At 38.1% G+C, this 25,026-nt stretch overlaps 1 protein-coding gene across 6 annotated transcripts in view; it reads left to right on the top strand.

The window, feature by feature from the left end:
* The window catches only part of SON (SON DNA binding protein), a 40,268-nt gene extending 16,288 nt beyond the window's left edge, over positions 1–23,980 (top strand). The window contains exons 5-12 of one of the 6 annotated variants that reach the window (XM_014938061.1): positions 1,268–1,408; positions 3,197–3,385; positions 7,666–7,776; positions 8,437–8,553; positions 15,782–15,929; positions 19,803–19,871; positions 19,961–20,076; positions 21,221–23,980. In XM_014938061.1, coding sequence (XP_014793547.1) covers positions 1,268–1,408; positions 3,197–3,385; positions 7,666–7,776; positions 8,437–8,553; positions 15,782–15,929; positions 19,803–19,871; positions 19,961–20,076; positions 21,221–21,379 — 1,050 coding nt within the window. In that variant the 3' untranslated portion in view covers positions 21,380–23,980. The other 5 variants (XR_001411478.1, XR_001411477.1, XM_014938062.1 and 2 more) reach the window with 5 other exon arrangements.
* Positions 23,981–25,026: the final 1,046 nt, after the last annotated feature.

The raw sequence follows: 25,026 nt of genomic DNA, 5'->3' as shown, positions 1-25,026 counted from the left end.
TTTCACATTAAATGTAATTTCTAGGTTGAAAATGTCATGCACGCTTCACATAGTTCTATATGGCTTAATATGCAGTCTAAGATAATTCTAGAGAATTACTGTTGCACTTCTGTTGCAATTTACGTCTACAAATAGGGATGTTTTTGTTCTGATTGTGGGGAAAAAAAATTGCTACTTGTTCTTTTACTGTAGTAATGTCGCCTTTTTAATTTTTTTAATTTCCCCCTATTTTTTTTCCCCAGAAACCAGAGAAAATTTGGATTGGGGGGAAAAAAGTGCCTTTGGGGTTTGTTTTGTTTTTGTTTTTTTGGTTTTTAAATTACATCAATGTGACTGTTAGGAAATACCTGTTTATGGAAATAACATCTGAAATTAAGCAACGACAAATTGCTGAGAAGTATCTCTTAATTGTGTGTGGGTTAGTGGAAGCAGAGGTACTTGTTACTAAAAAACTGAGATTGTTCTATTGTAATAGAAGCATGATGGTAGACTGTAGTGTTTTCAATTGCATTTTGGACTGACTAAGTTGTAGTTACTACTGATAAACACTCAGTATAGATAACCATGATCAGTAAACAGTTTTTCATCATAAAGTTCTAGCCTCTCTAGAATATCTTTTTGTCTTTTTTTTTTTTTTTCCCCTGGAGTCTCTCTTCTCATTTGACTTCAGTATGCCCGTAATACCTATATATTTTATATTCAACTTCTGTTGAATATAAAATAGGGATGTCTTGTGTACCTGGCCAACATCAAAACATTTCAGAAGAAATCTTAGGAGATCTTTTTGAGCCACTGCTTTTGAGTAGGTCCCTGCACTACCAGTGGAACTTGAAATCAGTAACTATTAATTCCTAAGTTTTCCTGTGTAGTAGTTTTGTGAGTTATACTGAAGTTTCTGTCAGATTGTGATGTGCTAGTTATGTGGGATGCCAAACGACCCGTGAGTTCCTACTCTGGAATGTTTGCAGCCTTAGACACATTCTGCAACCATCACTGTACCAAGTTTTACAATATACTGCTGAAATCTTATGTCTCTGAAATTATTCAAATCATGAGTGTCTAGCAAACCTAGGTGGGTGTTTGAGAATGGTGTAAAATGTCATTTATATACATATAGATGACATTGCTAAAAGGTTTTCCCAGTTCATACCTCCTGCTTTAGAAAAGAAAAACACTTCTTTGTAAAAATGTTCTTTTGTATGTTTTTGGTTACAAATTGAGGTTTATTCAGAGCTGTTGTCCCCCACCCTTTTTTTTTTCCTGTCAGAAATGCAAGAAGATTGCTCAAAGTACAGATGATGTGATAGTGAACAAACCTCATGTTTCTGATGAAGAGGAAGAAGAACGTCCTTTCTATAATCATCCTTTTAAGCTCAGTGAACCCAAACCTATTTTTTTCAATTTAAGTGTGAGTACTTCTTTAATTTTCAATATTTTAAAATGTGATTATTTTTTTAAAATGCAAGTAGTTTTACAGAAATTAATCAGGGATTGATAATCTTGCTGAAATTGTACTGGAATGTTGTTAAAAGTACTCTTGCTACAAGAAAAAAAAAAGAATTCATCTGCAGTCTGTGAAATTGTGGTAGTCTCCATAATTAGATTGAAACTTTTTTTTCATTAATATCTTTGCAGCTTTAAAAGCTTAAATAACATAAAGAGGATTGGTTTTACTTCACATTTTATTTGCAAAAATATCAGTATGAATTTGCAAACAGCTTTGGAATTGGAAAATGCTTTTCTTTTAAAAGACAAACAGAAGACCCTCAGGAATACTCTAAAGGCATTTTGAGGTGTTCTAAATAAGATGATGCCATCAGCTTTGTTCAGACATCAAGTCTTGTATGCCTGCTACTTTACAGGATCTCAGGTGTTCACCAAAGGAGAAAAATGTTATGTTAGTTTTGAGATTAGCCAATAGAGAAGTAAATGCTGTGTTAAGAATGAGGATCACTGATGTTGCCTGTTACTAAGAGGGTTTAAATGTCCTATTAAACCCTCTCCCTGGGGCTTTTGTGAGAGCTTGTGCTGATGCCTGCTGGATATGAGCATGTTGGAAGGAATAAAATGAGGAAGCATTTCTTTAAATGCATCTGGGATTAGTATGCTTTGAAGAATGGATTAGTTTCTGGTGGTGGTTTTTTTAATAGTTGTATTTTTGGGGTTTTTTTTGTGCCCATGAAAGTCTGCTCTGATTTTGCAGGGTATAAAGTACTATAAAAGTATTACTATGCTAAGCAGAAAATATAAGTAGCATTTATATTTTTATGTACAAATATAGATATATAGCTTGTGACATGCACAAAATAAGCAGTAATACATATTTACATAAGATGTAAGGTAGAAATAGATTTATACTTTATATTGTACTGTTAGAAAGTGGTATGACGAAACTCAAGAAACCTTGGGATTCTTACAGGCTCCAAAGAGGAAAGTTCTTTAGTGGTTGTTGGCTGCTCTGCCTGTTTTCCATATTTTTGACCTTTTCAGTATCATTCTTTCCATTCCTTTTGCATTCTAGTCTTACAACTGTTTCCCATCCATGTTCCTTTGATAGTAGGAGTTTATCCAATATTGTGAGCTGTCTAAACTCTGTTTGCCTCTTAGAAGAGCAATCAGTAGAAGAGATTTCTGCAGAGTCTTAATAAATTAGCAATACTTTCTAAGGAAAAGAAGATCATAGACTTAATTTACTTTGAGTTTCATGCTGCTATTAAAAAATAATTAAAAACTAGAAAACAAAATGTTGATAACTGCTCTCTCACTGTAAAGTAATGGAGAGCTTTTTATCATCACAGCCATGTTTTTTGCTGGCCAGGATTTTTATTTTGGACCTTTGCATTACAAGATGCACATGTGGCAGATTTAAGATTGTTCTTTTTATGATGGGTGGAGGGAAAGCAGGGAGGTAAATTGTGACAGTGAGGTTTTGCATATTTTTGGCTGCTGAAGCAGATTTAAGCAATTTTAGCTTCTAGCTGTTTAATCTCCTCTTATGCTACAGTTTGTTGTTCACCTGTCTGTTTTAAGGGTTGTGTTAAAATTATTTGGTATAAAGGCTTTCAGTCTGTTAGTAAGAAGGATGACTTTTAAGAAAACTTAATACCAAGTGCATGCAATAAATTGTTTCTTGAAGTCGTTGTGAATATTGCGTGTTTTCAATTTGTGTAACTTTTTCTAATTTTATGTCTTCCAGACTCCCAGCATAAAACCAGCACCACCACCACAACCAAAAAATCAAGTCAGCTTGTCAAAGGAATTTCCTGTTTCATCTGGGTCTCAACATAGGAAAAAAGAAGCAGATAGTGTCTATGGAGAATGGGTTCCAGTTGAAAAAGGCAAAGACGACGGCAAAGATGATGTTTTCCCCAAACCATCCATTGAGGTAAGGAAGGAAAGGAAAGCATATCATATAAGAAAACCAAAACCATTGCCTAGTCAGTCTGGTGTCAAATTGCAGCCTGTGAAAAAGAAACACTGACATAGGTAGCACCTAGCACTTTAATAAACTAATTATCTGAACTACTGTGGTCTTCAAGTTTGGTTGCCATTTTCACATGGGCAGTGACGAAAGCGACCTGTACCCATACTATGTGCTTTTGTCAACTAGTGTCTTTGTCTCAATAGAATTGAGAACTTTTGCTTGAAGATGAAAAGCAAATTTCTTGTCCAGTTTTCTGCAGAGGTTAATACTCTTAGGCTGAGACTTTCATAATTATAAATCTAATAATAATAAAATTGTCCTACCAATCTTAGAGCAATAAGATTACATTGAAATGTAATCCATTGAAAACAGATTTGAAAGTAGTTTATCAAACTGCAGCTTCACCTGGATGTATCTAATAATTTTTTAGCTTTACAGTCACATTTTCTCACATAGTTGTCTTCCATGTGGCCTTCCAAAGGACAATAAAATTGTATGTATTATTAAAAAAAAAAGCATGAATGTTTTTCCCCTTGAAATGTCTTAAAAAGGATATTTTGTGGGGGTTTTATAATTAAGTAAATTAAATATTTAAAACAGATGTTAATTTTTTCAAGTTGATGTTACATCAGTCCATCTGAAGTCTTGTTCTCATACCTTTCAAAGCAAATAAACAAAAAAGCCTTGGCATCAATTTCTGATGAAACAATCTTTCCACTTGGTGCTTTTTTTTTTTTCAAGAACTTTCTTAAGATTGTACATTTCACTTCCTGAAGCACAGAAGGTATTTTCTTCTGTGTCTTTTACAGCACCAAACCCACAGTGAATAGAACTCATTCAACAGATATTTTCACAGTATACTTCAGAGTTTGACGGTCAGGTTCCCAATTCCTTGTTCCCTCAGTGTAGATGGTTGGTCTTGTCATGAACAAGACAAACAATAATACAAACATTTTGAAATGTTTGTGCAGAATGTCATTCCCAGTTACTAGGGTATATGTAAGAAGTCCAGAGCACAGAAACGTTGTACACTAACATTTGGCTGTTTTTTTTACCAAGTGGTAAAAAGTCTTGCCCCTCGAATGGTTGATAATGTGCTCATAGTTCAGGCAAGCTCTGTAGATGTCTGCATCCAGGTTGCCAATGACGCCAGGCTTGTGTCTTTGACAAATTGGGTTAGCTGAGCACTGATCGTTTGTGTATTGATTATGTAGAAGAGGCCTTTTCAAATGACATTGGAGTAAATATATTAAACGTAATTTACTTTCCTTTCTGTCATGTGTATCATAATAAATGCTTGTAACAATGTTGTCTGTTTTTATATTTTGTAAATAAATATTTTTATTTGCATTTACCTTAACTTGGTTTGTGTTAAGGGTGATTTCAGGGGTCATTAGCTGACAGCAGAGCATAACACCCTGTTGGGTTTCACAATCCTTAATTTTGAAAAATAGGAATACTCTTGTAGTACCAGAATCCATGTATGTTTCTCCAGGGAGCCTGAGAGGTAGCAGAGTGCTTCTCTTCTTAATTTTTTAAATAATTATGAGAACTCTTTGTGGATGAAATGGCTTCCTTGGAGCCAAATAAACCAGATAAGCTCCCCTGCTGTTGCACTAGGGTAGTGGGGCAGTGTGCATGGATCCTCAGAAAGTTTGACATATAATTTACCTCCAGTCATTGTTACTAATTTTGAAATCTGATTGTGACAATTCTGGTGAAAGTCTACATTGACATTAAAAAATACATAATTGGTTCTATTGTTATGTTTGTATTCAAGTCACAGAATTAAGTTACAGGAATAAGCAGTCTGAAATGACCCTGCTAATATATTAAAAATTGTTTTAATAAAATATTATGGCCTTATTATAGTTGTTGGCAGTAGTAGGAGATGGAGGAAAAAGTCTTGAGTAACCTGGGGTACCAGCATGTCTCTAGAAGCCAGAGAAACCTTTGAGGAAGAAGCTGTATTTGAAAGTCTGAAAGTATAGAGTAGAAGTGTTGTGTTTAAGTTTGGAGTATACACAGGTGACTATTATGCAGAGAAGCCATGGTGATCTAAAAATTAGTAAATGTGTTTGATGTATCGGTGGACCTACAAAGTATGTCAAAAAAGCCTGCTTTTTATTGTCAGCCTCTTCTTTCTTGCTTCAATGTTTGTGATTTGTGTCTGTGGGGAAGATGTTATTAAAAGCGAGGATTGGAAAGGCAGAACTCTTACGTAGCATGCTGAACTTGAAACTGTTTTACTTGACTAAATAATAACAACTTTTCATACTTCAAGCAGAGCTATTTTTTTTCAAGATCCAAAGCTGCCATCGAGTGTCTTGACATAATACAAAGCCATGATGGTCTCCAAAATGGTGACTGACCATGTGGGGAAAGTGTATGGGAGTTCTAACTAACCAGGGTATCTACTAATAGGCCCCAGTCCGGTAAAGCACTAAAGTACACATGTGTGTTTAAGTATGTGAGTGGTCCCAATGTGGTTTCAGTGGACTACTTGCATGCCTATGTGTATTGCTGGATTGAAGCTTTTGGTGAGTAGAATAACTTTTATTTATCTCCTGAACCAGTTGCGCAAACGAAATATTAAATAATTATTTTAACTGTATAAGGGGAACTTCTTAACACAAGGAAGTGTATATTTTAAACAGGCATTCTTTTACATATGTGGCTGTCATGTTAGGTGATTGCTAGAACATCTTCTAATTTCCTTGTGCCTTGTTTATGATCTGTGTTTTTGTTAGCTGGGACAATAAATAAACCCTGAAGGCAGTTTCGTAGATGCATAGGAGTTCTGGCATTTGAAGTCTGTCTTGGGTCAGTGCCAGATGTTTCAGTAGTGATCTTCCAAATGGAAATAGTTTTTGTCCTGAACAGAAAAAAAAAAATCCCCTATCTTTAAATAGCATTTAATAGGCAGAGTACAAAAACAAAATTAGTCTGTTCTATGAAATTGTAGGCGTTTGTGTCTGTCTCCAACTGTTTTTCAATATTTACTAAATTCTTGTCCTGGTTCCTGTGACAGGGATTTTGTGGATTAACTGTATTTTTCTGTTCAGCAAGTTCAATTTTAAATTACTTTCAGTTTCTTCTACTGGCCCTTTATTCTAATAAAATGTGTGAGAGGCTAAGGTTGAGATAATGACAAACAAAAGATAAGAGTATTTTGTAAAAGAATATTTTTTTAAAAATGATAATTAAACCATCACTCACTTTATGCATATATGCCACCTGCTGTTTTGATTATTGGGTTTCTTCTGTGCTTCAAACAGTTCCAGTCCTTTCTTTCAGTCTCCTTCACATGCTCACATATGCAAAGAGAATTCACTTGTCTCTGAGCACTGTTCTTTTTCTCCTTTCAAAACAGAATGATCCATAAAATGCACATCATCTGAAGAACAAGGCACAAGTAATTTTACAAGAGAGCTATATACTAGCCGTAATTTGTTACATCTTTATATCCCCAAATGTTTTGAATTTCTCTCTTGATTGCTTTGCACAGAGAGCAGAGGTTCGCATTGAGCTTCTTTATTTGCTCTGTATTTTTAACCCAAATGATTATGTGTGAGGTAGTTTGAAATTTATTTTTCTTTAAATTTTATTGTAGTTCAGCAGCATCGATCTAAATAATCTTTCCAAAACAGTCAATTTTATGACCTACCAGTTCAGTTTTTACGTTTATGCAAGGCTGGTTTAGGCTGAAGATTTAAAACACTAAAGCCAAGTTCATGGAATACATGGGATTCTTGCTGTAATTTTTTATGCATTTAACATGAAGTTTTAATGTGACATAATATTAGGATGCTCATGTGAACAGCTCTGTATGAAGGCTTTTTTTTTTTAATTCTTAGCTAAATTACATTTAGTTCTGTTGGTTAATAAGGTTCCATTGAATAATATGCTTCTCTAAGTAGGATACACCAGAGCTTTTTGTGACCAAAATACTTTTCTTAAAATAATTATTTTGATATTTGGTATGTACAGGTAATATTAAATTATCAGGGTGTTATAATTTAACTTCAGATTTTGTATCTGTTTAGGAAAGCCCATATTGTAGATACTTAACAAGTAGTCCCAGGATTTTTTTCACGTTGCTTATTTATATGTCAAACCAACTATTCAATGTGTAAACCAACTGTGTAGTATATTGTATTTGTTCTGCAACAGCATTTTCCACATCAAATGGATATTAAGGTTGTCTGATGTATTTTTAAAAATAATCTTTTTCTTCCTAGGGCGTGGACATAACTACAGCTATGAATGATCGAGCACTGGCTCAGAAAAGGCTTAATGAAAACACGTTTGATTTAGAGGCCATGTGCATGCTAAATCGTGCACAGGAACAGGTATGTTGCACTTTTCCATCAGCATTTTGATGAACTTAATGCTTATGCTTTGTACCAGCTGAGTTTTAACTTTTATTTAAGTACAGTGTTTGGAATCTCAGTTTATGGACACACGTTTAAAAATTCTGCCTTTATTTTGCACTTCCTAACACTGATTTTGAGGATAAGCAAACCATGAACCATGAACAAGCAAACCAAGATTTTGAGGATAAGCAAACCATGAACCATTTTAGACTGAAGATTAGGAAGGAATTTTTCACAGAGAGAGTGGTCGGGCATTGGAATAGGCTGCCCAGGGAGGTGGTTGAGTCACCATCCCTGGCTGTGTTTAAGGGACGTTTAGATGGGGTACTGAGGGATATGGTGTAGGGGAGGACTTTGTAGAGTAGGGTAGATGGTTGGACTCAATGATCCCAAGGGTCTCTTCCAACCTGAATGATTCTATCATTCTATGAACTTGCTAGACTGAGTTAAGATTTAGGGTTACCATATGAAGATGCTAAGCTTTTTGGAGTGTCTGCTTGCGAATGAGTGTTAATGAGCACAGCACTAAACATAAGTAAGGAATTGTTACGAAAATTACTGAGAAGCAACAGAGAATCGCAAAGGAAAAATATGCACGTTTTTATTTTGGTCTTACATTTGATTTTTATTTTTTAGATTGACGCCTGGGCTCAATCAAACTCCATACCTGGCCAGTTCACAGGAAGCACTGGAGCACAGATACTGTCCTCGGATGAGCTGACCAACAGTGGTCCCCAAGCATGGATTAGAAAGGTAGAAGTTATGCACACATACTTGTCTAACTATCGCATTTTAAATAGCAGTGGAAGTACCGGAAAATGCAAAAAATGTGCCTTAAAAATCTATGGTAATGCATGTGTCAAATATAACAGGTTGAGTTAAATAATTGTCTTTGATCAATTTAGATGCTTGCTGCTGCTGTGTCCATTTTGTTGTGCATTAAGGTGGTGTTCATGACATAGAGTACTTCAATAAGGTGTGCGTCTGGTATTTGAGTCAGATTGGTTCATATCTACTGTTGCCTTACACTGAAATGCCATTCATGATACTGGTATGGTCGCAGTGGTAGGTCCATCACTACTTTTACAGGATTGGGACAGATGAGGCAAGCTTTGATCCTGATCTTACTGAAGTGATGTTTTGGCATCAACTTCAGTGAGCCAAGTCCCAAACAGGCATTTTGTTTGACTTGGTTCTGTCCGATTGCTACTTTGCCTCTATTTATATCGCTAGTGTTTTCTGGGAGCCAAGGAGATTTGGAATATTAAACCAGGAGTTGCAGTTGGGTTAGTAAGTTTAATGTCATCCTACAGTGAAATAGTTACCTCTTACTGCAGCTTATTTTGAGGGTGTGGTGCGTCATACATACATGCGTTTTATAAGTTTAATAATTCATGCTTCATCTTTGAAAATGAATACTGAACTCTTTCAAGAAGTGGAACTGAGGAATTCAAGCAATATCCACCGTTCAGGCAAAAGGAATAATGAATTATGGCGGTCAGTCTTGCAAGTAATATAGTTGAGTACATGTTGTATTTACTTAAGACAGTGTTAAGACAACCCTCAAAACTGGTAGGTTAGGTTTGAGATTTAGCTAGAATTTTCCATAAAACTTGGTATAAACCGAAAACAGAAGTCTGGAATTACCCTAAAATTTGAAATACATTTGCCAAGATTCATTAACTTGTTTTTCCACTTTATATAGCCAAGGAATAGAGAGCCAGGCAGCGCAGAGATAAAAGTTACTTGCTAGATGGGAATCTTTTGGGCTCTTCTCAGTATTAATACAAAGAACAGATGATAAAGTCTTGTTTTAACAATTACTAACTTTTGAGAGTGTAACAAAATGTTGGCTTTGATGATTGCAATGATTGTCCCTGGCAGAGGAACTTAAAAATATAAAGCAGTCGGCAGGGATGTATTGGTGAGAAAAGGAGAGCTTTTCCACCATGGGGCTTGTGAAAAGAGATCAGCAAGCCTAGGAGGGTTCTCCCTTTCTGCAGTACCTTGAGTGGGTTCCCAAGGCAACAGAAAGGGAGAATCTCTGATCATCTCTTTCCCAAGCCTCCTCTTCTCATCCTGTTCTCATTCCTTGAGGTTCTTTGCCTCACAGCGACAGGAATATCCACTAACAAAAAAAAAGGTGGAGAAGGCAAATGTGTTTTCCCTTGATCTGTTAACTTCACTCTGTGATCTGCTTAAAAAAAACCCCAAGCAAATAAAACAACACAACCCCAACAAAATGCTTTATAGGGAGAAAGTGAGAAAAGAGTCTGGTGTCTGGCTTGTGAACGTGACTGCTGTGAGGAGCAGAGCATACTGGAACATTTTGTTGAATCTAGAAATCACAGTGAGCTGGCAGAAGCATTTCTGTTCTTCTCATAGCTGTAAAAACGTAGTGGTTTGCAGTAGTAGGCATCCTCCCTAGCAAGCATCATGTGGTTTGTCAGAAAGGAGGCTGTTACTGGAAACAAGAAGAGTTGTTGGGTGAAGAAGATGAGGACACAGTCCTCTTTCCTGCGCTGGCATTCCTCAGCTTGACTTCTTTTGCTCTTTCCAGGTTCCATATTCGCACGCACATTGCCATCAAACTCATGAGATGACAAGTAGTCACAGTCATGCGCCCTCCACAAAATGCATTAGGGGCTACACAAGACTTGCCCTGTTTCTTTTAGGAATGGTGGGGGCTGTGAAAACCTTCTCAAAACTTAGGTTTGATGAACTTAATGTGGAGTTACCTCTTGTGATTAGAGAATGATTCCACAGACAAAAAGTGCTGTAGGGATAATGGGTTATGAATGCATGTTATCTTTCTCAGTGACATGAATGCAAACCAACCATGAAATGCAAAGTACAGGTTGTATTTTACTTAGGTACTTGAAATTGTGTAACTTAGTTCCTGTTAATTGTGTAATATAGCAGTGAGAAGTCAGAGTTGCGTTCCTTTTTTTGTCCTAAGAAAATGCATTTTAACATTAAAAAAACCCAACCTAGTATTTGTAAATTTTTCATCTGCTAGTAGGGCTGTGGAGTTTCTTCATGTTGTATGTAAATTAATGCACGTTTCTGACTGAAGATGTTTACTGAAGGCATTTTGCTTGGGAGATTGCCATAAGCAATTGCCATAAGAGGACTTGTGGACGTGCACTGTTCAGCAGAAACAGTGGCCATGTCACTTAGTTATTTGTGTATCATTAAACAAAGAATTAGAACATGTACAGACACTGTGCTTCACAGAGAGAATCACTAAACTGGATAGATGTAACAAAACAGAAGAGTGGTATCAGGAGGGGAGAAAAATTAAAGTACTTGGGGAACTTGTATGACAAGTGCTGTCTTCACTTTGCATTTCTTGGATTTCAGCTTTGTTTTTGTACTTTAAAAAGATTCTGGAGAGGTAATATGTACTCAAACCAAAAAATGCCTGCAATTCCAATAATAATAAAGTTTTGAGGGAAGTAGTTACTGAAGCGGTTAACATTGACATACTTGAATGATCGACACACCAATTAGGAGTTCGGTTTATTTTTCTAAGTAATATGCAAATTCATGATGTTCATGCATAGGGCTCTGAGCAGTACTCATAAAGGAATCGTATGTTATTAGGTTTCTTGTATCATTAAAACAGGTTTATGAACGATATTTTTTTTTTCTTTTGAAAAGTGGCTTCTGTTTCAGTTTATCATCATTGGTGTAATCAGTTCACAAATATGATTTACTTGTTCTGGGGGTTGCTTCTTTTTTTTTTTCTTCCCTTTTTGCTTACAAAAAGTACATTGTGTTGCTGAATAAATGTCAAATCGGAGGAAGTGGTCAATTTTGGTTTTCCAAGCAAATTCTGTTGAGGTCTACTTACTCAGACTTTCCCAGACTCACCACTAGTTTCTGGATTTATCAGTTTAATTCTATAGCCTAAACTTTCTCTCCAAAGCAAGATTTTTGCCACAGTTGATGCGCACAGAGTAATGCTTGGGGTCTCTTTCATTCATTTGTGCTGAAGAATGGCACACAGTTCTGCTGTGGCTGTAGAGTGCTCTGCTTTGAGTAGCAAGTTCTGAGAAGTTGAAGTGTAACTTCCATTCTTCCACAGTTGTAGCAGATGAGTTAAACTCACACTAGCCATAGAGGTAAAAGTGTCTTGTGATTGTCACTTGCACAACAACTGCTGCCCTTCTAACCAGGCCACTTATCAAACTACTTGTATTCCTATCACCTTATGTGACACCATGAGCTTTCCTTGCAAATGAAGGCCACAGGGCAAGGCAGACCAACTATATCTTGGTTATATTGGACTGGCACTCTGTTCAGTCCTTAAATGTTTGGGTTTTTTTTTTTTCCCCAGCCATCCTCGGCTTGCTTTCTACTCATTGTATGCAAAAGCTGTGAACAAAAATCCTGAGGCTGATTGTGAGCGTAGTTTTTGTAAGGCATTTGATGGGATTCTTCAGAAAGGCATTCTTCTTCTTGCATTGAGGAAGGAATGTGGCTGCTACTAAAAGTGCCAGTTTATTTAATGGAAAATTCAGCTACTTTGCAAAACTTTTGCCAAAGATAGATGCTTGTTCCTGGTACTTGGCTCGGAGAAATTCTTTGGAGTTAGTCTTAAAGTAATCTTTAAGACAGCCCATTGTGCTATAGCTGAAACTGTCCACCTAATGCCTTTAAGGCTTTCTTGTCTTTTGCTTAATAAATTATTGCTCAAAAGAAATAAACCTTCCTTGTGACAGAACTTACATCCTAGTGCCATGTCAGCATTTAAGAAGGAATTGGTGTATTCTTTTCAGAGAGCAGAAGTTGATAGTGTATTTTAATATCTCTCAAATAATTACAGCTTTAATACTTTAGATGTTGCGGCCCAAAGACAACTGTTGCAGTTAAATGTCAGTGACTGTCCAACTTGTACTGTCTTTCAGAAAAAAACCTGTAAAATCATCTTTCAGATGTGATATTTTTGGTGTCTGTTTAAGCTCTTAAATGTTAATTCAGGCATTCATGTCCTCCAAAATTTGTTGCCCAAACATAGCTTTAAAAGAGGAATAGTTTTAATTAAAATTACTAAAAAAAAAACCTCTTAAGTGGTCAGGTTCAGGTTTTACTCTGTAGCCTTCTTTTTAAAGATAAAGTGTTGACCCAAGAATGTGGCTTTTTTGTTGTCTCCATCTACTGGCAGAATGGAAGTGTGCTTGATTTGGCTGTCCTTTAATGGAATTTAGAGATCAAAAAAATGAGAAAAATTATACTAAATTTTCATGCAGAGTTACTCAAATTGAGATTAATGAATGAAAGAGAAGAACTGTTTTGTAAATAATTAGTTAATTCTAACAACAGTAACAAAATACTTAGAAACCTGACAGTTTATTGCATTACGTACTCCTTAATTTGATATCCTCCATATGGGCCAGATCTGCAAGGGTACATAGCTACTAAATAGTTTTGTGAGGCTTGGCCTTTTATGATCTTTAAAGTTGGAAAGAAATGTCTATCTTGCTTCCCTGCTGTTGTTAAGGTTTTTTACTATTTTTAAGTTTTCAAATGTGATTGCAAACACAGCGCTAGTTTTTACCCATACTCTGTTAAATCATGGGCTGAGTGAAGTTGTCTGTCATTTAAGTTATACAAGAAGTAGTTAAAAGAACGTAATTGTCCAGGTGACATTAGAGATTTATATTCAGTTCATTATCTAAAAAAAACCCAAACTAAAAGAAAAACTTTGTCCCTTGCTGTAGGCCTTCTTTGCTTCTTCTGTAAAGAGAATCAAAGTAGGCTTCTCCTGGCTCCTTTCATATTGGTACCAAAATTAGTTCATTTAGGCTTTTAGTGTGATGCACAAGAAACAAAACTTCCATTTCTAATTCCTTGTTTTCTTGGTTTTGTTGTGCGTGTTTAAGAGTCAGCATAGTGTAAAAAATTCCTACTAAAGTTATCAGGATTCTGTATTCACACATTAGAAGAGGTGTTTTTAATAAACTGCAGTTTGGAATCTAGAACTCTTTTTATTTCCAGTATTTGGAAATCGTTTAGGCTTTGGGAATTCCTATGTAGGAAATGGGGGCTTTGATTTTTAACTACAAATAGCAGTATTTTGATTCTGTTTTCTCCTTTTTACACCACTCCTAACCCCTGAATTAGTACAGGTGTGATGAAAAAGCTGTGTAATGTTAAAATGACCTCACCAAGAAATTGCACCCTTGTCATTTGTGAACTGAATACACGCTGGTGATAATGAAACAGATGTTTATATTGAAAATTCTATCATTGCAAAGCAGGTACAAAAGAGGAAACGGAACCCAGGGTGACATTGACTGGGGTTTGTATCATTCTCGGCATGGTTGCCCTTTTCTAATGAGAGGTTCCTGGAAAAGAGAGGGGAGGATGAAAATGGAAGTAAGTAAAAGCCATTCTAGGTGTGTAGATTGAGGCAGTTCGTATCAAAGAAACTGATTGTCTTTGTGTACACACACACACACACACTGCATGGTCTGCACTGGTCAGCAAAAAGTTGAACTGGAGAGGTGCACTTGGCCTCTCTACTCTTCCATCAGAGCACTTTGTTATTAAATGCAGCATCCAGTTGCATGATTGATAGGTATTTACTGTCTAATAGGTGAATATTTGGAGGACTCCTACCACAATCTTCAGCAATTTTTTTTTTTTAAGTTTTTTTTAACACCATGTATGGCAGGGATTACACACGTGCATCATTAGTGTGTGTCAGTTGCCAATTTGAAATCCCCTTAAAAATATATTATCATTAGTCTCTGCAAAAGTAAGTCTCTGATTTTGTTTATGTGTAAATCAAAACCGAGGACTTGTCAGTCCTTTGTCCAAATCTGGGAAACACTTACTTTTGCAAGCACAACTCAAAGGAGAAAAAAAAAAAAAAGAAACCCAACCAAAAACCGTTCTATTAATTTGTTTTGATAGTAAGTAAATTTTTCACAAAAATACTAGGCATTGTATCATCTAACCTACTATGCAAAATAACTGATGGACTTATCAGTGCCAGTGTGTAAACTTGTATATTTTAAGGCAAGCAAGTTTTTGCTGTGATGGAAATGATTGACTTACTTACTTGGGTCAGCGGGGGGGGCAGAAGAGAGATGATAGTTCACAGAATAACCTGTGAACTTTCACCCCTCTATATGGAAACTTGTTTCAGGGTCAAATCCTTGTAGCTGCCTTCTTGCCACGGTCAATGCCAGCCCTACTATTCACAACACTGCGGCCATCGAGGCCTAGGTACGTAAACATTTAAGGAGTTTTTAAAGTTCTTTACATCAAAACAGATTTTTAAAATTTCTGTTTATAAGCTTTCACCATTTAACAAGTGTTATGTTAATGATGATTTGAAAGAATGTGAAGACTACTGCTGCTAAACTGTGTGGCTAAGCGCCTTTGTTTTCCTTTAAAAAAAGAAAAGAAAAACCTGTATGTTTCATGTGGATTTTCAGAGTAGAACTTGAATGTGCAACTGCTGTATAATAAAACGGGGATACTCTTTTTTTTTTTTTTTTTTAAATATTTAAAATACGCCTAAACACTATGTGAATGTCATTACTAAATGTGCTTGTATTTTGTTCAACAACTAGGTACACTTGGCACACATGTTGCCAGTTAAACAGTTAACACTGCCTCCTTTCACAAGATGAGAAGAGATGCATTGGAACCAAAGTAGCGTGTTTAAAAATGGACGGTTATTATTTTATTAAATACATTATGTCTGAAATGGGTCCCTTGCCACTTTTGGATTGCATTAGAATTTTCTTAAGTTGTTCTTTTTTGAAGATACCGATTTGTGTCTCGTGTGTCTGCGTGAATTCTGGTTTATACAAGATGTTAATGTATATAAAGCTAAGGTGTATTTTTTTTTGACTTGAGTCTGTGAAAAGTTGTTAGAAACATTTTTTTGGAAGCTCCCACTTATTTTTTAAAATCCCAGTGCTAACTTTAGGACTTGTTTTACTTTTCTTTTTCTGGATAGGATCAGTTCTTAAGAGCAGCCCCTGTAACTGGAGGAATGGGAGCTCAACTGATGAGAAAAATGGGCTGGAGAGAAGGAGAAGGGCTTGGGAAAAACAAAGAAGGCAGCGTTGAGCCTATTATGGTCGATTTTAAGACAGATCGAAAAGGTAAGCCTTCCTTAAATGTCTTGTGGCAGTAGAAACTTCTCATGTCTGTTTTGGAGATGGGCAAAATAACTTGGAAGTAGTAAGCTTTTTCTGGGTACAGCTTCACTGTAAAAAATCAAGAGAATGATGTGGATGACTTTGGTGCTAGTTTTTTTTCAAGCCCTGGATTGTGTATATAGGCTCTGTCCTTACGCCTGTGAACTCTTCCAGACGTTCTTAACTTCCCCTAAGCTTCATCTTCCATTTTAAAATGAACTTCTCAGTGATTCTTAAGTTTAGGGATGTGCTTCTGTTGGATGTATGGAGGAGGCATGGACAGGGAAATGAGTTGTGGAAAAGCCGTTGTTGTTGGTCTAGAGAAAGTGTCTGAAGCAGGAATGGAGCAGGACAGAAGAGTGAATAGCTCGATCAGTTTTAAACTGGGGTGAAGGACAGAGGGGAGAGCTACAGACTTGAGTTACTGCTGCCTTTCAGCTGAAGTCCTGACACGAATAGACTGTCACACGGATGTTTTTAGGTTTTCCAAATGGATTCTGTTTCCTTTTTTGTCCATCCACTCTCCCTGCTGTTCCATCTCCTAGATTGATCCTGCTGCAGGCACCTCTGCTCAACTACAGTGATGTTTCCCAAGATTCCTTTAGCAGTCTTTCCTCCTCTCCTTTACATAGTCCGTGGCCACAGGTAGAGAACTGTGGCACTTGCCTCATTAGATTAAAAAGAACTGTCCTTTTATTTACAGGCAGTGTGCAGTGTACAGGTTTTATGATTGGCCATCTCACCAACATATTCAGCAAAAGTTCTTGTTTTCAGAGTGAATGTTTATGGAATTTTTTCATGTGAGATACTGATGCAGAATTTCAGCAGTCAATATTTATGATTTAATCGTTCTGTTATGCATGTTGCCAAAATAAACAATTCAACACTGACTGTAGGTGAACAAATTCTTAGTGGTGTTCTCCTAAATATTTTTTAAAACCTGGGAACCTTTAATATACGAAATAGATCACATCTAATATTAAAGCATGGAAATACATTGAATCATGGGTCCATGTTAGCTTTTGTCAGTGCTCATAATTGAGCTTGGAAGAAAGCAAAGCATCTAAATGCTAATGTTGTGAAGTTCTATTTGCAGCAGTGCTGTTGGAGGAATCTTTAGGTGTCAAAATTGCTACTTCTCAATACAGAGATAGTTCAAAACTGCTCAGGGGACCAAGCAAGAAGTGAAAATATAATTTAAACATTTAATTAAAGTCCAAAGAGGTAGAAAATGAAAAAGCAGGTCCACATTAGCAAAATACCCATTGCTTGCTTTCTACATTCTAAAGACTTTTTAGCCGTGCAATATGGTTTTATAAATAAGGAAGTGCAACAGACTCAAAAGTACAGAGCACAGTAATAACAGACATCTTTGTTTTATACAAACAATGACCAAACTGCTTTTCAGCTGTGTTTCTTCATGTTGTCTTGTAAAGTTCTCACTGCTGGTAAGAGTTCCTTCAGTTTAGCTTGATTAATATCAGTGAGAGGGAAGAAATTGAAAACAGTCTATTTCAGTTTAATTTTCTCAAGCAGGCTGCATCATACGGTAGTGGATTGTTGTGGTGAGAAGGAAAGGGTTAGCTCTCTTCATTAAGCTGTGTCCTTCTTGTCAAGTCATAGGAAATAGGCAGTATTGCTGCCCAAGCTGCAAACACTTTGAACATTAAAATAATTTTGGTGGTACACAGCTGTGTCACAGCTCGTTTCCAGCTCTAGAAGTGTGCCCTGGGATCCTCATGTGGTTTCTGATACAAATTTCCTTAGTGCCTGCAGAATTTGATATCAAAGTTCCAAACATCAAGGCCTAAGGCCTGAGACAGGATGAGGTCCTCATTGTGCTGGACGTTCTGCAGCAGATAATTTGCTCTTTCTGCTTCAGAAGGCTCTGTCTTCTATAACAATTAAAAATCTTAGATGGCATGAAAGGATGCCTCTTCCTGGCATGCGATAGATTGGTCTGAAAATACTGAGAACCTTAGTGATGGCCAAGCTTTACTTTAATTTCATAGCTTTTAAATATTTTTTTATTATCATATATGCAGTCTTACCTGATAATTCCCACAAAAAATCTAAAAGTGTTCTCTTGATAAATAATAATCTTTAAATGGAGCCAAGGAAGGGAGACAGGGAGACAACTTGCATTATGAAGAGGCTCCATGTTTCATGCATTGCAAAGAAGCAACTTAACTGAATTTATGATGAGCAGCTGAACAGCTTTGTCAAACATTAGTGTTCTTTGATGCTTAAATGTATAAAAAGTAATTTTTTTTTTAAGTTCTGTGTAGAAGTTTAAAGAAAAACCAGAATTTTTTAAAAGGAGTCTGTCTTGTTAACTAACCAACTCGTTTTTGTTTTGTAAGGGTTTTTTAGCAGGTTTTTGGAACTTATCCCCCAAATAAAATAGTATTTCTAGATGGAGGAACAAGCAGTTTGCTGAGGAGCTACTCAGCAGGCTGCACTAAGACATGAACCAAAAAGTTGTTTGCCTTTGCCGTAGCTTTTTTTTCCAGAGCCTGAGTGAGATCACTGACCTTTGTCTCACAGCATTGAAACCAAACCCTGCTTGGGCTTTGCTGTCAGCCGGCACGTTGTTGGTTGTTTGGGCTCCAAGAAGCTTGGTCAATCAGTAGAACTTGTCAAGAGTCCATTGCAGCTTCCTTGGAAATGTCTCTTGAGGGATAAGATGTGGAAGACAAGTGTCAGTGACTCAGAGTGAGGGAGACACAGTATTAATGTGGAGAATGACAGGAGACTATTTTTCTTTGGTGGAAGTCTTTGGTTAGTTTGGGTACAGAATTTGGTTAAGGAAAAAACCAAACAAAACTTTGTTTCAGTGATTGTTATCTCTGAGGGTTTCATGCCACTTGAAAAGTCCCTACTTAGGAGCTGCATGAGTACTAGGATGAAAATCTGGTAAGGAGGGAAGGATTTTCTTTTAAAGCAAAACAAAACAAAATGCCAACCAAAAAAAAAAGCTGAAGGAACAGGAAGAAACTGGAAACAATTGAAACAATTGCAGTATCTCCCTGTCTTTATTCACCAAAGCCAGGAACAGAAAAAAATTGAGGTAAGACAGCAAGTAATATTGAAGGATTGAAGTCCAAGAAATTCTGAAAAACCGGGCAGGTATTTTGTTTACTTGTATTTAAGGTAATGGCAAAATGAATGGAAATAAACTCCACTGCATAAGCATGGCATGGTTACTGGCACTTGATACGTTTTTGGTAATTGTTACATTTTATTTCTTACTCTTGTAAGATGTTAAAAAGAATATTGGGCTTCTGTTTCGCAGCGATTTCCGTTGGAACCTTGTGCTCTTTGTTTTGACTTGGGGCCCAGTTGCATGCCTGTCTGCTACTTTATATTCAGGTGTGATTGAAATCATGATAGTTGGGCTGTGAGCTTGCATATAAGGGCTCAATATTTGAATACCGTTAAACAAAGGGGGCACATATTACAAGAACACACCTCTGTGTCATTCCTATAGAAGGACATAGTAGGTACACTGGTTTTTAAGTTTCTCTCTTCAGTGTTTTCTCCAAAGGTAGCATGGGGCACCAGGTTTTTCCTGAACTTGCATAAGACTACTCAAAGTTTCCAGCTACCTGGCTTGTTCACAGTCCTACTGGAGCAGTTGAGAAGAACATGACGTGTAGTATGGAGGGGAAAAAAAAAAAAGGTGCTGGATGAAAGGGAGGTTTGAGAGACTTCTCAAAAGACAGTTGTGTGGTGTTTCCAGGTTTCATCTCCATTGATACGTGTTACTGCGTTACTGATGAGAATATGGAAATCGGGTGGGAATCATAAATGTGAACTTTACTGTGTTTTATTTAGGGCTTGTTGCTGTGGGAGAGAAGGCACAAAAGAGATCTGGACATTATGTTGTGATGAAGGATCTTTCAGGTGAGATTCTTACTTGTCTAAAAACCAATCTCATTTAAAATGATGTTTTTGATAGCAGCATTGAACTTCAAATACATTTTATCTTCAAGGTAAACATCCAGTTTCTGCGTTGATGGAGATCTGTAACAAAAGAAGATGGTCACCACCTGAATTTGTGTTGGTGGATGATAGTGGGCCTGATCATCGCAAACATTTTATCTTTAAGGTGCGTTTGAGTTTCCTTCTTTGCTGTTGGTTTCTCTATCAAAGGTGATATAAATTCAGGTTTATATTTGTATGTAAACATATAAGCCACCTCAGGGGGCTTATATACTAATTTCAAAGCCCTGTTTCTGTGGAAGCCAAATCAGGGCTCTAAAGCAGATGAATACATAAATCTGTAATGAAACACACTATTCTACTTCTTACTAAAATTATTAATCTATGTGGTATTGCGTTCTTGCTGTTTACTTGCAGGTGTGGTGTTGGGTCTTACTGTTGTAGTGAGCAAGATGTAGTTATTCTTGCCCTTGAGTTATCTTACGGTGTGGGCTTTCTTTGTCATGCAGTACCTTGTATTAGCAATGACAATTAGCATCCTGGGCTGCATCAAAAGAAGCGTTGCCAGCAGGTCCAGAGAGGTGATTCTGCCACTTTGCTCTGGTGAGGCCTCACCTGGAGTATTGTGTGCAGGTCTGGAGCCCTCAATATAAGAAGGACATGGACCTGATGGAGCAGGTCCAGAGGAGGGCCACAAGGATGATCAGGGGGATGGAGCACCTCTGCTACGAGGACAGGCTGAGGGAGCTGGGGTTGTTCAGCCTGGAGAAGAGGAGGCTCCGGGGAGACCTAATAGCAGCCTTCCAGTACCTGAAGGGAGCCTACAGGAAGGCTGGGGAGAACCTGTTTAGAAAGGCCTGTAGTGACAGGACGAGGGGCAATGGCTTCAAGCTGGAGGGGAACAGATTTAGATTGGAGATTAGGAGAGGGTTCTTCACTGTGAGGGTGGTGGAGCACTGGAACAGGTTGCCCAGGGAGGTGGTTGAGGCCCCTTCCCTGGAGATATTCAAGGAGAGGCTCGACGAGGCCCTGGGCAACCTGGTCTAGTTGGGGGTGTCCCTGCTGACTGCGGGGAGGTCGGACTAGATGACCTTTGGAGGTCCCTTCCGGCCTGGACAATTCTATGATTCTATTCTATGATTCTATGACTGTGCTTACAGAGCAGGAGTGGATTTTGTCTGCCCCTAAAGAGGAATTACATAGAGAATGTGCTTCAAGGAGCTGTGTGGCGCTGCCTGGAAACAGAAGTGAAGAGGCACTTTCTAACACTTTATTTATTTTTATTTTTCCTTCCCCTCTTTCACAAACAGGTGAGAGTGAACGGAAATGAATATAGGCCTACTTTTGCCAGCCTTAATAAGAAGCATGCTAAAGCCACAGCAGCAACTGCGGCTCTCCAAGCGATGGGACTTGTACCAAAGGAAAGCATGGTTAATACCACCATGTTTAGGAGTGCCTCACACCGCTAGATATTGTTTTTTATATTGACATTATTTCAGATAATTTTACTCTGCACAAAAAATGGTATTTGCCCTTTCATGTTGTAAATACATTGGCAATTCCCACGTTGTAAAAAAACTGTACAGACACCTTCAGGTTTTTCTTTTGTACCATCAAAATGTATTTAAATCATACTTAGTTTTTGGTATGTTTATATTGTTTACATTAGTGATGTAATTATTTCTTAAATGACTAAATCAGACGAACAGACTCTGGAGGCATCAGTAATCCGACCCCTTGTTTTAAAAACTCATGCAGTTTTCTCTTCAATAGGGAACGTTAACACTTTCATACTGTTTTGTACGACGCTGCGGTTTTTCCCCTGGTCTCGGTATAAAGCTCCTCGTGCGCTTTTTGCCGGCAGCTGGTAAAAAGGCTTCACCTTAGTCTAGTCGAGGCTGGCGTGTACTGCTGGACAGATACTGGGCCAGTACTGGGACCTCCCCCCTTGCCCCCCCTGGCCAGAGAGAGCCCCCGGCGATAGCCCTGTCGTACAGCGTTAACGCCGCGGCTTCTCTCTCGGCGTCTCAGTTTTGGGGGCGGTGAGGGGAGGTGGAACCCGGCGGTGCCCCGCCACTGGCCCTGCAGCCCATGCTCTAGGACACAGACCCGATTAAGGCAAAAAGACTCAGCTTTCAAAAAAGGGGGATGGCAAGAAGGTCCAGCAATGGAACCCCATGAGACCGGCGACGGTAAAGGTGACTCTCCCTGCATGTTGTGAGGAAGGGAGACAAGACGGTGGAGTTGTCGATTCCAAACAAATTAACACGCTGCCTGATTGTTGATTGTAAGAATTTGTGGTTAATGTGAATTTTAAACTCTTAACAAATCTACAACTGGATTCGGGGCTGGGGGGGGGGGGGGAGGGGATAGAATGATGCTTAAATTGTTGTACCCGACTCGGTCAATAAAGCAGCACAAGTTCATAATCTTAATCACTGGTCAGTAAACAGTAATTAAAATGTATGCCAAAACAACTTTTTGAAGAAACGCACAGTATAAAAAAAAAAAAAGACATTTGTATCTTTATAAAGATTGTCAACAGCTGTTAGGGTTGCAGAATCAGTTCTAGTCATTTTTAGTTGCTTTTGGACTATTACCAAATTAACTCCTTGGGCTTAAATTTTCCGTAATGGTACTCTGCCCTTAAGGAGACAGCCTGATCCAGAGTTTTGGCAGTTTGACAAGGGAGAGGATGTAGAAAGCTTTTCCTTCCTTTTCTTTTTTTTTTTTTTTCCCTTTAATTTAAGAAGTATTAGTACTTTAGCTCTGTGCACTTTGAATTGGAAAGGGCATTGTACACGTCTTGCCGGATTTATCCGAGTTAGGAGCAGATTGCCAGGGTTTACAGACTCCAGTAGTTGGGGTGCTCGTTTCAGAAAGTCTTTTTGAGGTCCCTTTGTATGACATCTGCTGACCAGAGCTTCGTCTGAGACAGGAACAAAACAGAATTTATACGCGGTAAGGCTGTGCTCAGGCCTGACCTGAATGGCCTTTGTAATGGTAGTAGGAACATGGAGGTGAAGAATGAATTACTGGTACCTCTTCTTCCACAAACTAAGGTGACTTTGCGTGTGTTCTGTCAACTGTTATGGAACAAGGTGTCTTTCTTTGCCCTAAGGGGACAAGGATCAATGTCCGATGTTGTGTACAGCAGTGAAATGGTATTTGGTTCTCCACCAGACACTTGCAAGAAATAAAGCCCCTTATTAGTCTGTCAAAGCGCTCTAGAAATGCCTAAGTCGATCTTAATTTTCATGGACGTAGTTGTCTTTAATTAAACTTTTTTCCCTGTGGCTTCTCGCCTTCAGTTTCTGACTAAATATTTGAAGATCTCCTTGCCTCATTTGCTGAACTAGTTGGAAGGTGCGTATAAAAACCAGTGTACAGCAATGGAGACATCTATTCTGGGAGAAGTGGGTGTTGTATCTGTCTTAGCTGAAGTCTGGCTGCTTCTTGTATGACTTCAAGTAATTAACTCGGGATGTGGGAGCAGATCCTAATCAGACTTTTGTTTAAATGTCTGGTTTTATAAAGCTAAAATACGAGGAGATGTTGATGGTTCTGTTTAGTCTGTGGTGTCCATGTCAGCACTGGTTTCACAGCTGTACAGTGTCACATCTGGGAAGGTACAATTCTTTTTTTTTTTTTTTTTTTTGGGAGGGGGGGTGTCTGTATTCCCCGTGTATAATGTGAAGATCCAGGTTATCTCCCGGCAGCAAGGAGCAGATGAAGTCAGTCCCATTGGAGACTCCATTAAAAACACAACTGTTGAGGAAAGTTCTGGATTTCATGCCTTAAAGATGTACTCTGTATGGATTTAATCTTTGGTCTTAGGGAAGACTTATGGAAAAAAAAAAATAATTAAGGTCTGTAATGCCCTAATTATGACCATTCTTGATTTTGAGATTTCTGTTTGAGTTTCATTCTTTGTTGTTTAGAATGATACATGAATCTAAAGCTAGTGCAGCGATGTGCTTCTGTTCAATTTGTACATTTGAATTGGTTTGAGTGTCCTTTGCATGCAGGAATAGTTAAGTAGTGATACATTAAAAAGAACAACTAGGAAATGCTCTCTTGGAACCTGGTTATTTATGCAGCACTTTAGCTGTCTTAAAGGGGAACAGGCTGTGACTCCTGTCGATGGATGACACGATCTCTTTGGCTGTTGGATTTCCTTTTCCTGCAGGATTCCTTTCCCAGAAGCAATCTCCTCTGACGTGAGGGAGAAGCACTTTGAAACAGGTGCCCAAGAACTCATAGCCAGCTTCCACCAGAAGGATTTCTTGGCAGGCTTCTCATTTGCAGTTTTCAGATAGGACAGGAAGAGCAGGAGGGGGCTGGCGGCAGGAGCTCGGTGGCATCTCCTTGGAAATTTTAAAATTGCCTCTTAAAGTGCAAAAGCTACATGAAGTCATCTTCATCAACTGCTACAGTCTGTAGCTCTCCCAAACAAATGATAGTTGTGATGAAGATTCACCTATTTGGACTGGTTAACTAAAACTTACCGCTCTACAAGCATCTGGAATAATGATAGTATTTATGGAAAATAAACCTTGAGGTAGAAGAACAGCAGAGTGGGTAGTGTAGATTTTGCAGGGGAAAGTTGATGGGAGCCAAGTGTGCTTCCAGACCAGCACCAGCCCCTGAACCCCAGAGCTGTGAGCAGCTGGAATGTGCTGCTGCAATCACAGGCAAAGCCCTGATGTACAACCAGCAGACCGGGGGTAGTACGAGGAGGAGCTGGAGCTCGGCCAATGGCGCAAAGAACGTGATACACAAGAATTTGGTGGCAAAACTTTGGAATCTAGACTACAAGAATGTAATTGCAATTCCAGTTTTTTTTAATGACTGCAAGCTGTTAAGTGGCATTTGTGTTTCTGTAACTCTCACGTGCTAGATGTGAAAATACAGACTAGGAACTGAAGTTAATCGTAATTATTGTATTTCCTAGCAAAAGAGAGGCTCAAGCCCATGTGCTAAAATGGTTATTGGCTTGATGGAACGGGTCCAGAGGAGGACCACAAGGATCATCAGGGGGATGGAGCACCTCTGCTACGAGGACAGGCTGAGGGAGCTGGGGTTGTTCAGCCTGGAGAAGAGGAGGCTCTGGGGA

The sequence above is a fragment of the Calidris pugnax genome, unplaced genomic scaffold, assembly GCF_001431845.1.
Source record: "Calidris pugnax isolate Ruff unplaced genomic scaffold, ASM143184v1 scaffold25, whole genome shotgun sequence".
Lineage (NCBI taxonomy): Eukaryota > Metazoa > Chordata > Aves > Charadriiformes > Scolopacidae > Calidris > Calidris pugnax.
Note: the sequence above shows the minus strand (reverse complement) of the source record. Positions and strands in the feature narration are given on the sequence as shown.